General features: G+C 40.7%; 1 protein-coding gene across 2 annotated transcripts in view; it reads right to left on the minus strand.

Annotated features, from left to right (window-relative positions):
• KDM3A (lysine demethylase 3A) overlaps positions 1 to 11,917 on the minus strand; it is a 47,738-nt gene extending 35,821 nt beyond the window's left edge. For both annotated transcript variants that reach the window (XM_074354611.1, XM_074354610.1), the window contains exons 1-4: positions 11,767 to 11,917; positions 11,007 to 11,221; positions 4,116 to 4,271; positions 2,791 to 2,901 (exon numbers count right to left, since the gene is read on the minus strand). In XM_074354611.1, the coding sequence (XP_074210712.1) occupies positions 2,791 to 2,901; positions 4,116 to 4,271; positions 11,007 to 11,192 (453 nt within the window). In that variant the 5' untranslated portion in view covers positions 11,193 to 11,221; positions 11,767 to 11,917. The remainder of the gene's footprint in view (positions 1 to 2,790; positions 2,902 to 4,115; positions 4,272 to 11,006; positions 11,222 to 11,766) is intronic.
• Positions 11,918 to 16,099: the final 4,182 nt, after the last annotated feature.

Genomic DNA, 16,099 nt, shown 5'->3' on the forward strand with positions numbered 1-16,099 from the left:
AGAGTAGCTCAAAGCATAATTTTAAATATGACACAACTTAGGCTACGGGAAATGTAATAAGCAAACCAACTAGGTAGTCAACTCGTGTTAAAAATACTCAGTAACCCAGACTCCAGGGATTAGGAAATTATAGCTCCAAATGTAAGGGGCAAAAGACACATACACAAAAACACAGATTCATAGTGTCAATTCACTGAAATTGCTGTTTTAACAAACAAATCATTCCACCCAGATTCATTTAACCTAACAAGAATTCCAAATGCATTCTTCTTTACAAATGGTAAAGGGGGTGAGGGGAACAAAATCTGAATGAAGAGCCTAAATCTTCAGCAAGCCAATTCTCAGCAGCTCTGTTTGGCACTATCTAAGTGTTCTGGCTTTGTGTGTACACTCAGTTATAATAAATGTACACAGAAACTGTCAATAGGAGTAACCTACCCAACTCGAACGATGTAGCACTGAAGCCCTTCCAATATCGGGCCTTCGTGCTTTTCTGCCACTGTGAAATGAATACATCGTGGCCAAAAACAGTTTATCCATTTCTCCCATTGGGAAGTACATTAATTACCAGAAAGGGCCATGTGCTTCTTTTTCTCTCATGCTACTGCAATTTCAAAAAATTTAAATGTGTTCTCCAGTTCCTACTATTAGAAAAAATAATACGTTAATGGGGAGAGGCACAAATGGCTCTCAAATAAGGTAGGATAATTTTACTCTGCCTAGAAGAGTTTTAGCTCATCAAAAGTACCAGATAACTGACCTGCATACTTTGTCTTTTTTTTCTTACCCACAACTAACTGAGACAAATTCAATCCAAAAGACAGACCTTACATTTCAATTCCAACTTCTGCATATGCCAAATGATTTTCAGATCCTCTATTCATTATTTAGGGCAAGCATCCTACTGTTGTAACCACATCATCCAACACAGTTTCATACAGTAGAAGCCTTACGTCATCACCCACATCTACAAGAGAATGCCCTGAAGCATTCAACTTTGGCCACTATTATCATCAGTAAAAGTCAAGAGCACACACCATAGTCTCCCTCAATTACTATTACATTAATAACATTCACACTGATAGCACACAGTGAGTCTCCCTGAGAAAAAAACGAAAACCTAACTCATCTTTTTCAATCTCAAGAAACAAAATGGAGTTCTGCTTTAACTGAAAAGGTTAGACACGTGAAAGCTGGAAAACAGAATTGTCCCAAAAACAACGCTAAGAAGCAAAAACCACCCTCCCGCTCAGTAAAGCAGATACCCACGGCCCCTCCCGTATAATATTCCTTGGTCCTTAAGAGCCATTATTCTTCTGTTTAAGGCAGGAAAAATACCAAGATGCCTACCTAACACATGAAAGTAACTTGTGTCTGCAATTAAATACAAGCACCGTCCTCTGTTGCATGTTCTTAAACACTAGAAAGTAGGGGTCAGAGCGTGAATCTTGTTTTCACTCACTTCCAGGTATGGGAGTAAAAGTAAGACTTAAGTAGGGAAAAGCCAGTGCTTTGGGTTTTCCCACACAGGCCCAGCAATGGCAACGATCACAGCCCTAAACTGCCTTTTAGCAAACAGACTGGCTTAATTGTTCCACAGGCCATACAAGTTAGGTCGCAAAACAGAAGTGGGTAAAGGGGATTATTAAGCTTCACATGATATCTAAAAGACGAATGTTATTCTAACACCAACACTGTTCCCAAGGTAGTGATCTGTAGAGATAATGTGTGTGCTCCTCTCTCTCATCATCTTTATAAGAAAGGAAAAAATCCTTTATTACGTGAGCATACCCAGCATACCATACATATGAGCATTACCCAAGAGCCTAAATGTTGTGAAGAAAAAGATGAGAGTTTTGCAAGCTAACTGGAAAGAATAAGAATACACACGCACATTCGATGTGCATTGTTTGTGGTAATTATGTTCTTAAGAGAACCACAAACACTGAATTAGTGAACACTGAGCCACTGCTCCTAGGGGAAAGATGGGGTCCCTTCAAGCCTCTGATCACAACGTTTTCACCAACCAATTAATCTATAACCTTCTTTTACATATTTCTTTTGAAAGACACATTATTTAGTATACACTGCTGTATTATTAATCTTGAATTCACAGCCACTATACCTTATGGCTGAATGAAACTTACCTAACACATGTAGATTGTCCCTAAGACACAACACAGCACTTAGGAGCACTACACAGCCTTCAGCACTACCCTTGGGGGCCATTTTAAACAGTGAAATCACAAACAAGAAAAAATTCAGCACTAAACAGAGCTCAAAAAGGACACATGTTTACAGTAGAAGAGATGAAACGAGAAGGCAGAATGTCACCTTATTCGACCCCAGGTGGGAACATGTGTCAGACAACTCAAACTCTGCACATGTCTGTGAATGACCATGAAAGCACCAAAGTACTGACTTGGGGGTTACAAATGTATCTGGCAAGCAAGCAAATTCCCAAATATAGAATCCTTAAATAATGAGGACTGACATATATAAATATTTAAAGAGACAGTCAATCTCTTTAAAATTACTTTCACATCTCCTAGGTGTGTCTATACCCATACACACCATCAACTGCAGTACCTTTATCTTCCCAGCCCCAAAAAACAGCACCAACACGATGGCTAACACTGAGCAACGATGTCTAGCAACTTCACTGCTGATGAGATGAAGCCTTCTCTCCATTAGCTATCTCAATTAGACCAATCAACATCAATATTTTAGTTCATATTAAAGGAGTCTGTATCTCTATTTGGGGGGTTTAATATTGTCTCTACATTTTACCTGTATAGGCTTCAAAAGGTCTTTTGAAAGAAATACTCTTTGTTGATCTCCTAAAAAGCGAATAGATGTTACGGATCCCAAACCAGCTTTGTCCAACAGAGATTTGTACATCTGAAACAAAAGAAAGAGTTTTGTCATCGTAACTGCTGTCAGCATAATTCTGAAAATGGGGACCGGCAATTTTCCATACACACAGAAAGAGATAAAGCCATTCAGTTTTTTATTTACTACCAGAATCTCAACAACAACTATTTATGCAACCACAGTAAGACCACATAATTTTTACCCAGAATCAATAATTTAAAACAGATACAAATTTGGGAGTCACTAACATAAAGGTCTGGGTCCACAGATGTATGTATGGCTTCCCCCAAATTTATGTGAAATATTGTTTAAGTACATTTTTCTGGGGAGACAGGGTCACGTTTTTAGCCAGTTGTTAATAGCTGGGGAAAAATACAAAGAGCAAAATACAACTTTAAACAGGACCCTACATCACTCAAAAACCTCCAGCAGCTCTTCTTGCCCATGGGCAAAATCTAAACTCTGCCAGCAGAGCACACAAAGCCCTTCACAAGCTGGTCAGCCTCAGTCACCCTCCTGGCCTTTCCAATTATGCACACCTGGCCCTTCCTCCTTCAGGCCCCAGCTCATGTCTCAAACAGCCTGAACTGTCCTCGCCAGACATAGTGATTACTCTTTTCCTTTAACTGCACCAGACTTATGTGTAAAAATGGCACAATCGTATACTGACTGCCAGTATCTTTAAAGCCAAAGAATTATACGAGCCAGAGGGAATCTTAAAGATCATGAGACAGAAAGTGGAAACCCTCCCAGGGAATGGGCAACAGCGACTATTCAGTTTCAGCCTATTGTCACCATAAGGAACCGCTGCAAGGCTCCAGTGTTGCCCTATCTTGCAGTTTTTCCAAGAAAAACTAGAAATCTAGATTTTGAGGTAAAGTAGACAACTAATTCAGATTTTCTTAAAACACTGTAAGGATCAAGCCAAAAAGATCTGTATGTCTGTACACATCTGCTGGTTTCTAACCTCTGACCCAGACGTTCCCCACATTACTTCCACCCGGACTCTTCAAGTGAAGAAACTGAGGCCCAAGAAAGTCAAGGGTCCAGAGCTGCAGGGCTCCCAGCAGGGCTGACAGGAGATTCTGGGTGTTTTTCTGGCTCTTCCACATTGTCATATCTCTGTACTACTATTTTCCAGAGGGCCAAATATAAGCATTACATATAGATTTTCCCTGTTTCATCTGTAACGGATGAAATGCCCTCTTCCCAGGGGTTCAGTAAGTCCAAGTGTTACTCACTATTGCAGGCCACTGAACAATTCGCTCAGCAATTTCTGGAGATTTTCGTTCAGCCAAAACCAAGTTGTGTTCTACTAAAAAGGCTCTCCTTTGAAGGCTGTAGACCTCTAACCATCTTCGCTTCCTCCAAGATTCCCCATCAAACTCCACACACACCTAGACAAACAGAATTGAAGAAAAGCAGGCTTGATTAACAAAAATAAACATGAAAAATGCCCAGGTGGAACTGAACCTTATCAACCTATTCGAATCTTTTACGGGAGAGCGCTGGCCCTCACTCCTCCTCTCTGACTTCTCCTTCACAGCCCACAATAAACTAACCAGATACATTAGTCTGAACACCAAGCTTTGGCTCCCAAACCACTTTGGGAAACAGAAGTCAAAGGATCTGGGGGCCAGCCTCTGTCCTCAAAGTAACCTCTGGGAAGCCCTAACAGAAAAGAACCCCATGTAGAAGGTTTCTGCATGTGTTAACTGGACCTCAGAGCTTTGACAACTGAAAGACAGAAATCTGAAACCAAAAGTACTTACCGCACGTGGCACTGTAATTCAATGTTGACACTGTCGGTGAGTTTAAGATGACCCCCTCCCCAACACAATCCACTGCCAGCTTTTGCGTCCCTTGGGCAGCAGTAGGACTTAACACAAAGTACTCTGTCAATAACTTTGATTTGAATAAACCAGGAAATTTACCCCAGAGTTTGAAATCTAATAAGACAACTTAACTACACATAGAAACAAGGAATTGATAAACAACCTGAGTTTTCTAAAACTACCTCTAGGTTCTTACATGAAAATTAAACTACCTTTGAAATACAATTTTCCCAAGTAACTATGAAGTTTTCTGCTTCTAATCCACAAAATACCTTTTAATCCTAAAGTTAAAACTCATTCAATTTGTATAAATATTTTAAGACATAAAAGGAGTTCAGTCCAAAAGTGGATCTCTGACAGTAACTCAGAAGTAGGAATCGGTCACAAAACCTTAAAGGTCATATGAATGTACCAAAATACCTTAGTTTCCTTAACCTATTATGAATATGACATCCCTTAATTTATTCTAAATCTTTTAAAATGTTTTTTATATTTTAACTGACATACAACTCAATAACTGACATACGCTCAATATTCAGCGTAAAAATCATTATTTTTATTTTATTTAAAAGCCCTCCACTTACTAGAGAGGTCTCTCATTTTTGGTTTCAAAGAATTAGTTAATAAATCTATCAAGACTTTATAATTTCATAGACAATCATAGCTCCCTTTCCAACCTTTAACTTTCTCTTAAAAAAAAAAATTTCCATTCATCTGTCAGAACCCAATTCAAAACTCCTTTCTCAAAGCCTTCCCTTACTGAAAAACCCCTTTCCCTCCGAAGAGAAGTCCCTTGCTAATTGTAGGCAAAACTCTGTACTTCTCCTTCCTCGCACTTATCCACATTTTGAATTATTTATTTGTGGTTAGCTGATTGACATACTATAAATTCTAGTGGGCCAAAGTCTGTGTCTGCGTTTACTTACCATTGCATTTCACTGATCTCCAGGCCCTAGTCAGTACTCAAACACTTGTTGAATGAATAAATTTCTATCTGAATTGGGCTCTTTCATTTTTCTCACCCATTTGGAAGGCACGAATTTCCCAACTGGTATACCACTAGCCACAATCCCAAACCTTTCCAATTTTATGGGTATAGAATATAAATTTTTAAAATCAATGAAATTTAAAGACCCATCCTATCCTCCCCCAACCACAAAATGTGCACCCCTAATTTCCCAGGCAACCTCCTCTGAGAAGCTGCCTATCTTCTTGGTATGGCAGGCTTTTAACCTTGCAGTTATTACAGACAGTGCAAATGTGGAAGCACCTTCTATGTGACAAGGCCCTGTGTACTCTCTCCTTGGTTCTATGTATTCCATCCACCATCATGACCAACCAGATGGTCCCTCACAGAGGTGTTCAGAGACTGTCTGTTTTCCTTTCTGTTTACCTAGCCACAGGATCCAGGTCATCTGACATCTCCCCTATCTTTCTGCCCCACATCACATCAACCTCAAACCCAACTTAGCTTTGGATGAGTTGCCCCATCAATGGAGTGTAAGAGGAATGCACATCTACAAACTTCAGAACCAGAGCGCTCTGGGTTTGAATGCCAGCTATGTTGAAGCTTTCTTAGAATGATTTTATATGGATAAACAAAATACGTAGGATTACAAAGGAAATCAATTAACTGTACCAATGTTAAGAACCCTTGCTTAAATCTAAGCTCTCTGAATCTTGCGTTTTGGTAGCTTCAAAATCAAAGTACTAACATCTATCCTTCATTGAACTGTTAGGTAGATTTTAAAGGTGATGTCTGTTAAATATCTGGCAAGAAGACCAAGTGTTTTAAGACCTTCATGGTAATTCTAATCTTAATTTATCAGGGTATTACTTCTTCACTTAGGAATGTGGCAGAGAACTTCAATGTGATTATCTAACACTCATTCAAGAAAAAAAAGTAATCTAAGATCTGAAGTGGTTTCCCAAAACTGAAGTAATACCACAGTTCTTATCATATCACCATCTATAAAGCTTATGATCAACCCTAAACCAAAACTTAGACAAGGTTCCTCTTTATATCTCAATCTTTGAGTGATCTGGAAATTAGATTTAGCTCTTTAAAAATAAATTAATTTATGACTTTCAAGTATTAGGTTGCGTTGGTCAAAAATTCACATTTAAAAATCTGACTTTTTTAAAAATGTAAGGAAACCAACAAGTTGTGAGCTTTCTTCAATATTCTTTCAAAAGTTTCCTATTATAACAAAGTTTCCTATCTATCATAACCACACGTCTTTCATTTGTGCCTTGAGGTCTGAAGCTCTATACATAAGGATACCCCTCCCCCTCAGAAAAGCCTCTTCTGCAGAAATTTCTATTAAAAAACTTACCAATAAGAATTCAAATTCAGGGAAAACGGAAGTGATTTGACCAAGCTCCTGCAAGCTGACAGATGCAACTAGTTCTCATTTCAAACTGTGTTCTTCCTTCCACAATCCCTTGGTCCACAAAGGAGACGTTATTTATGCTGTCTGACTCCAAAGCCCAGAAAGAAGTCTAAAAATTATGATTAACTACCTATAATTCCCAAATTTCCTATTTTTTAATAGGACATTTTGTAAACATGTGCCCATTAGCCTATCAAATACCTTGACCAGATGTCGGATCTTTCAAATTAATTATTTCAAGCTATTTTTCCCCAACATAAAATCTCTTCAAGACACACGAATTAAAATTATCTAATCAAGCTGATCTCAAAACCTCCCACTCTTAGTATACACTCTTACCTGAATATAACAATTATGTAAACCATCAGAATGGCCAAGTAAAATGTTTCCAAGTAGCACTTACACAATGGCATGATTTTTAACCAAGTTTTTAGTGCCACATCTACTCTATGTTCAGAATTACAATGCAGGATACCACTTACTTCACTAGTCCACAAATTAGGAAATTAATTCATTATGCTTCTATTTATGTCTTCTTACACCTAAGGAAAATGCTTGTCTAAAATTCCAAAGTCTAGCATTCAATTATAGGGATGAACGGTTTGTTTTTTTTTTATTATTATTATACTGTGCTAAGAGTTTCTCATTTTACATGATTTGACTGGCAACAGAATCCACCAACATTCAAGTTTTGACTCCAGGCAAGGATGAGAAGATTAGGCATTGGTCAAAGCATCCAATTGCCAAAAAGGGCTTTAACAGCACAAAATGGTACAGACAGATAGCAAGCACTACTCATCTGATAAAGGCAACCCTAAGAACTAAGAAGAGGCAGAAGACCCAAGGAAAAGGCAGGTTCAAGGGAAGGGAAAGTTCCAAACAAGTTGGGGAAGGAGAGCATCCCCTGCATGCATAATGAACAAAGCCAGTTAGGGAGCGATCTGCCTCACACTCAAGGAAAAGAGAGTAGGATAAAAATAAGGATAAAGAAGTCTTTCTAATCACACCTAATTAAGATCTGTTGTTACTCCGAGTAAAGAGAATGTCACTGCTCCATCGGTAGATTATTTCTAAATTGCTTTTCTATATAGAAGTAATAATTTTACGATTCCTTCACTTATTTGTTCAAATATTTTAGCCAACACTACATGTCAACACAACAATGTTCTCAGTGCTGGGGATCCAGAAGCCAGCAAAATAGAATGCTTTAATCTCACTCTACCTGAATACTGAAGCCTAGTGTTTAAGATCTGGAGACAAACTTGGGCAAGTTACTTCTTTAAGCCTCAATTTCTAACATTAAAAAATGTGGTTTAACATCTAGGATTTTTGTGAGGATTAAATAAAAGTATTTGCTGCATAACAAGTATTTGTTATTATGTCTTCACCTAACTTCTTTGTAATCAACTACTAAACACACTGTATCTGAGTGACTGACTTTGTTACCAAGTCTTTCTCCAGATGAAACAAAGTTAACAAGACCTGGCATCATTAACATCATCCTCAACTAAGGAAGCAGATCAGTCCAGACAGACCTGTACTTCTACCAGTGCTAAAACATTGCACACTGCTTGAATTTTATTCATTTATGTTCATCATAGCCCTCAGTCCCAACCCTCTCCCCAAAATTCAATACCCCTAAGCTCAGGTCTTAAGCATGATCTTATTTCCTGCCTGCATCTCACCAAACACAACTGGTTTTAGTATTTTATGTTTTTGCCACTACAACACGTCCCTAAACTTACACCAATTACTTCATCTGCTACTCAGCAATAAAGATTAGAAAAGAGAAACTGAGTAGATTTCTTACATGAGGGCTGAGTTGTAAAGTCTGCAGGTAAAGCAAAAAATCCAACACAGTCAAAACTGTTCCTGAATTAAAATCCCCATTGTCTCTGGGTTAGGCGCCTTGGCACAATGGAAGAGACACACAGCCAAACCTAGATTCAAATGCTCCCTCGTCACTTAGTAGCTCACTATGCAAGTCTGGACAAGACCCCTTTTCCTAAACCTATTTCTTCATTCTGCAAATGAAGAAATCACCACCCCTTCAAAAGACTGGGGGTGGGGGAGATGTGGAGATTAAAAAGAATATGCATAAAGGACCTCTTAGATTGCCTTCCTAACCCAACAGGTCTGCAATCACTGTTAGGAAAGGGAACACCTAGTCTCTCATCATCTGCCAAAGAACTAAAGACTGTAAAGCTTAATCGTGTTTCCATTCAAATCAGATAAAAACAAATACACCAGAGAAAATTTTACTTGGCTGATGAAATCAACCACAACAAGTATGATTGAAATCTAGTACACAAAGCCAATTCTACTGAGAAAGGTTACTAGCCTAAAGCAAAGAGGCTGGCCATCCCTGCACCACACTACATTCTTCCTGTGAACATCAAAACCCGGCTTGCTAGGAGTGAACCCGAACTTCAGTGTATGACAGGAGTCCTTTGGTGGCGAAGCCTTTGATCAGGGAGCATGGTGATGAAGAGGGTGGGCTCAAGGGTCAAAACTTTCTGGTTTAGAACACAGGCCATGCCAATTCCTAGCTATGTGGCCTTGGGCAAGATAATCTCCCCCAGCTCCAGTATTTTTGTCTGTAAAATGGGGTACATTAGTACCAACTCCCAAAGAAGTGCTGGAAGGATTAAATAAGATTACGGCTGTGAAGTGTTCAGCATGATGCCTGGCACGTGGTTAAGTACTCAATGGTCACTCCTCCTTTTCAACATGAAGATTAAGCACACTATGGAAGCTTTAAAAATATATGACCACACATCCTTTTCCCGCAACCCTCTGCAGACTAATACTGGTTTGGGCATGCACTGTCACCTTGAAAGTCCTCAAATGAACAGTGTTTCAGAACTCAACACGTATTCAACTGCCAATGCAAAAACTCGCTTCCCTTATTTGAATAGTTTTCAAGAAAAAGGAAAGATAATGACCAAGTGAAGATACTGAAACATATCCATTACCCAGGATGGAAAGCTCTTCTGTTCTGACAAGCTTCCTTCAAGTTATCACCACTTTGGAGTCTTTGCTGGGGATCTTTTCTCAGTTATTTCTACACAAAGGAGTCTTTGTTGCTACAATGGCTTCCTCACTGGTAGTTCCCAGACAATCCTTTCACACTAATACTTCTATTAGGGAGTACGATCAGAATTTATCTCTTTTTGAAAAGATCTAACTGAAAAAGGTCCTGTGTGTCATTCTGATTTAAAATCACCAGCCAAACTTGGTCCTATTTCTCTCTCCCCTCAAACACCCAAAAGAAGTATTTAGAAGCCATTCCTCCAACACACCAAGTAAGGAGCAGCTCCACCCCAGCCCTCCATATATGGTCATATCCACACCCACCCACAGACTCATCGTGGTCAACCAGGAACCCACTCCTGCCCTCACCCACCATATACGGACAAATACCCACCCTAATATGCTAAAGAGAACTAAGCTCCTCCCTCTACACACACTTCAAACAAGTCTGAAAGTTTCAGAAGTGGGGTGAAGAAATTAGGAGGAATCAACAAAAAACCCAACTGAAAGCACTTCCAAGCAATAGCGCTCAGTTCTTCACGATTTCAAACGTCAACCACTTGCCCAACTTAACAACAACGCACCGGGTTCGGAGAAATAATCGCACAGCCCTAAAGAGGCACAGCGCGGGCAATAAGCAAGCATGTCTGAGCAGCCCTAAGCCCATTATTAAACACAGGCAGCTCTAGGCCAAACACACCTCGCTCTACGCACCATCTCAAAGACTTTCAAGGTCTAGTTTTCTGCACCTTCAGATGAGAAGCCAACTTTCTGGTCGCCTTTTCAGAAAAGGGGAGGGGGGGTGCTGGCTGTCTCGTTACCACGGTAACTAGGAAACGTCCGACTGCCAAGGCCCGGGAGCCGGTTTTACCTTCAGATCCTTCTTGGTAACGTCGGTGTGGGAGACGGCTCGAATTGTCCCCGAGAGCCAGGGCCACTCGGCGACGCGCTCCACGTCCCAGCTGTCGTGGCCGCCGTCGCTGCCGTCGGCTGCGGACAGACTGAGGAATCTCTTCCCCACCAATACTGGCCAACTTTCTCCGAGCGTGAGCACCATGGTTTCCACGCTGCAGGAAGAGCGCCTCCCTGCAAAAACACAAAAACAAAATGCAACGGGGGCGGCTGGTGGGAGGGGGCCGGGAAGAGAGGGCGGTGGGGGGAGGCCAAGGAGGAGGGAGGGCTCCTAACCCCGGTCGGAGGACGGGACTCCAGGCGGCGGCGGGCGCGACTGACGACCCCGCAGCCGATTTTTCCACCCGCGTCCTCCCCGCCCCCCGGATCCCTCCCCCACTGCAAACACGGGCCCAAGCGCCGCGTGACCCTCGCTCTCCCAAGTTTCGCTTTTCCAAAACCTTAAACCAAAACGCAGACAAGAGTGAGGGGAGAATTATTTGCGGCTTAAGTGGATTTGAAAGTGTTTGCCCCTCACCCCGGAAAAGAAAAGGCCCCGAAGCAGAGGGCCCGTCCCAGACGGCCGGGTCCCCGCCCCAGGCGGCCCCGCGGGAGGGGCGAGCCCGCGGTTCCGCACTTGCCCCGCCGCCCCGCCCCGACACCCAGCTTCCCGGCCCCCGACCCCCGGCCTGCGCCGCGGCGCTGAGGGGACGGCGGGGCCGCGGGCTTGGCGCCTTCACCTTTCTTCCTCCGCTCCCTTTAGCCGAGGCCGCGGCGCTCTTACCCCGCCTCCCGCCTCCCGCCTCCCGCCTCCCTGAGTCACCGGCGGCGGCCGCCGTTTCCAGCCGCCCAGCCGACTCTAGCTCTGACTTGGTTCAAGAGCTCTCACAAGACACGCACAGCCTCCCGGGCCCGCCCCCTCGGAGCCGCTTCCACCGCTCATTGGCTGAGTCCAAGGAGCTGGGCGAGACTCGTGGGGAAAAAGCTCATCTCCATTGGCCAACCTGGCGAGGGCGGGGCGAGAGAAAAAAACAATTCCTTGGCTGCCTCCTCCCTTTCCCCTCCCCCTTCCGACTCCCGGACGACCCCCATTAGGTTAAAGTACACAGAGCGTAAGCGAGGGATCCCTCCGCCACAGCCATTCTTTCCATTTGTTGCCTCACTGGATGCAAAAAAGTCCCGCGAAATCGGTGATCAACTTTAGGGCTCAGAGGGAAATTGCAGTGGTGCACAGATAAGACTGAATGGCGAACCCCAGAGCTGTAAGTGCCTATTGGATTGCTCTTCATGTGCGTAGGCTGTCGACCGAAGATAGGCTTTCCACTTGGCGGAAGAATCTCACAGGAAAGGGGTGAGGGCGGTGCAGAGTCAGCGGGGGAGGGAAGGGACGGGACGTGCGGTTTCAAGCGTACTCAGCTAGAGGGAGGAGCGACAGTGCTCTGGCGGCTTCTGCGCAGGCGCTTCGCGGAGCAGAGGCTGGAGCTTGGGCTGCTGGGCGAAATGGCCGCGGGAGGCGCAGGCGCACGTGGTGCTGATCATGGAACCTCTAAAGTCCGCCATTTTGAAGGAAAAATGAAGAAAGGCATGGAGTCACTGGGAAATGACGTTGATTAAATCTACAGCAAAAGAAGCCATTCAGTATCTTGCAGAATGGGATTTTTTTTTAATGTAAAGAGAGAATGAAAAGATATTCTGAGTCTTACAAAGAAATTGAAAGACTAGATCAAGGTCATGATGATGTAAGAGATATGAAGAAGAGGTGACTTTGAAGGACAAAGGAGTTGAGAGGTGATTGTGTCCTTTGGGCAAGAAGTTTCTTGATTGAGTGAAGAAAAAATTGAATGAAGGAATAAGCTCTCTTATTTTACAAAGGCTGGTACTTGAGATGGTATGGCATTTAATCTCTAAAATTAAATGAAGATTAAGGGAAGAACTGAACTCCCAATTTTACAGGTGTGAAAATGGAGAATCAGAAAAAGTTCAGAAACGTATTCGAAAAATTGTATGTGCAAGTTAACTCCAGGCTTTGATTTTAAACATATGTGTTCTGAAAACATATTACATAAAATTTTTAATTAATAATAAACAGTGAAGAATTAATTGGAGGTATGATTTGGAGACCATTAAAGGGGGGGGGAATGGAAGAAAGAAGATATGTCCATTCCAATATAAGTCAGAATGGGAACAAGGAAAAAAAAAACTAGAGGGAAATATATTAAATAGAAAAAAAAAAAAAAAAACTAAAGGAGTAAGTCTAAAGATCAGTATTTACAATAAATATAAATGGATTAATTTTACTTAGAACTTTAAAAGACAGGCTGGATTGAAAACAAAATCCATCTATAAATTGACCAGAGGGAAACTCCAAACAACAGAGAAGGCTTGAAAATATTGAGTTAAAAGTATTTCTAATCTAATGATAATCAAAGGAAAGCAATATAGCAATGTTAATATAATTGAAAGCAAAAGCATCAAAAGAGAGAAGGATTTTATATCAATTAAGATGAAAACCACAAAGATAATATATATTCTTGAACTATTTTGACTCTGGGAACATAGTGTAGACTAAGACTAAACTATCAGAACTATGAGAAAATGTTGACAGTTTGTAACAGGAGTAGAAGATATAAATACATCTACCCCAGATGTATGCCCAAAAATAGGCATCTCAGATTTTAAAAATAAGTGAGGACTCAGATTACATAAATTAACTATTAATCTGAAAGACAATCACTAGGGACAAGTTCTATCAAATTTCAAATAGCATATAATTCCTATTTTATAGTCACAGTTCCAGAACTTAGGGAAGATGGAAAAATATCCAGTGCATTTTATAAAATTTGCAAAACCCTATTATCAAATCTGAACTGAGAGAGTACAAGAAAGGAAAACTATAGTTCAATCATATGTGTGAACAGAGATGGAAAAATTCTTATATAAAATATCAACAAATTGAATCCAGCAAATTAAGTCCTGGATTTAATTAGGGTTATTATATGACTACAAGGATATTTCTGAATTAGAAAATTACTATAGTTCACCACAACAGGTTAAGAAAAAGAAGTTATGTTGACTTTACTAGAGGCTAGGAAAGAGCATGCACTTGCGATGAACACTGAATTACCTAGAATAGTAGGAATATTAAGAGCACACATATTCAATACTTATTCATGATTTAAAAAATAATTTTATACTTCCACAAAGCTAGGAATATAAGAACTCTAGAAAAACACCCACACATATGAGCTAGGAGACATCAACAAGGTTGTTGATTTCAGCATTGTTTGTGGTCATGAAAAATTAGGAGTAATCTATATGGGCGTCAGTTGGGAGATGGATATATGTGCATGTAATGAAAAGCTGTGGAGAAGCTGAAATGGAATGAAAGATACTTAGATGTGCCAATAAGGATAGATTTTCAAAACAAATTTTGAATGAAAAAGTTGCACTTGGTAATATTTGAAAATACACACACAAAAGTTATACTACATATGTTCTATGATATATAGATAGATATAAACTCATAATGATGGTTATTGGTATTGGAGGAGCATGTTAGTATTGGAGGTATTGGTCAAAGGTGACTTAGCGTTGTTTTTAATTCCCTCATTTTTTATGAGGCAAATGAATTCATGTTACTTTTGAAGTTTAAAGTTATATTTAAAATCCTATGAATGGAATCTACTGCGTTAACACTTAAGAGTATTCATGACAAATTATTACAACTAATACAAGAGTCAAGAAGGTGGCACAATAAAAGATCAACCAAAAAAACAAAGAATTTTTATTCCTTTACAAGCATAAATTAGAACATACTATAGAAAAAAAGAAGCCATTTATAATCATGAAAACTACAGAATATCTAGGGAAAAACATAATGTGAAATAAACAAAACCTACAAGAAGAAAACTGTAAGACTTTACCAATGGAAAGATACCCATATTATGGATGCATAAAACAAGATTTGAAAAATTCCATCTCCTTATATGAGTCGATAGAGATGTCATTTCTCCTCAAATTAAACTACTTTCAAATTAAATTTCTTTCAATGAATGTAAGACTCAAAATAGAAATATATGAAGAATTAAGAGAATACAGAAACAGACCCATGTATCTATGAACAATTATTTTATGATTAATACAGCATTTCAAATGACTGTAAGTAATAAACTATTTAATATATGCTTTGGGGTCTATTGGTTATCCATTAGGAAAAATTGAACAAAGTCAGATCTCTACGTCAACATTCACAAAAATAAGTTCCAGGTGGATCAAAGAGTTAGATACTAAAAAATCTAGTAAAATATTTTAAGATTCCTTTCCCCTTTCCTTCCTCCTTACCTTTCCCTTCCTCTTCCTGAACATTTCAGCCCTAAAGCTGTTAGGAGTGTGGAGTGAGGTAGGTTTTCATAAGGAGAGGCTGCCTGGCATGGAATGTTTGAGCTATAGGAGTTATAGTCTGGCATGAGGAATCAGAGCGCAAGCTGGGCGAGAAGGGTAGACATACAGGTCAACCCAGTATGAGATACCTAGAGCCTGGGCGAGGTGAGGAGGGCATCCATGAGTGGGGGTCACTTGGTGTGTTATGTTGGAGTCCACCCAGGGCAAGCTGGGGGAAATCCTGGTGCTGGATCTTAGAGCCTGAGGAAAGTAAGGAGAGCATTCATGCAGGGACCAGAAGAGAACATCGAAAAGCCTAAGAGAGATCTTAGAAGCAGGAGGAGAACCAAAAGAGAGGTGCACCCTGAAAACAAGGCGGAAGAGAATTTTGATTTGGAGAACCATTCAGAGCGCTCAAAGGATACACTGAAGTCAAGGCAGGCAGAGGACCAAGGGGCAGGATATTGACACTTCCAACAAATATATTTCAGCCTGGAGGTATTTCTAGGAATCACTTTGGCTGGTTAGTAACAGCTATCATCCAAGCTCCAGCACATACATTCCAGTGAAAATCCTACCACTGACTACATGAGTTGACTTTTACGCCAAGGGACGTCAGAAGTTTCCAAAAACCTTCAAGAGAGTTAGCAACTGGAAATTTGGAGTCTGTTTGGCCCTGGATCCTCAAATGCA

Source organism: Camelus bactrianus, chromosome 28, assembly GCF_048773025.1.
Source record: "Camelus bactrianus isolate YW-2024 breed Bactrian camel chromosome 28, ASM4877302v1, whole genome shotgun sequence".
Classification (NCBI taxonomy): domain Eukaryota; kingdom Metazoa; phylum Chordata; class Mammalia; order Artiodactyla; family Camelidae; genus Camelus; species Camelus bactrianus.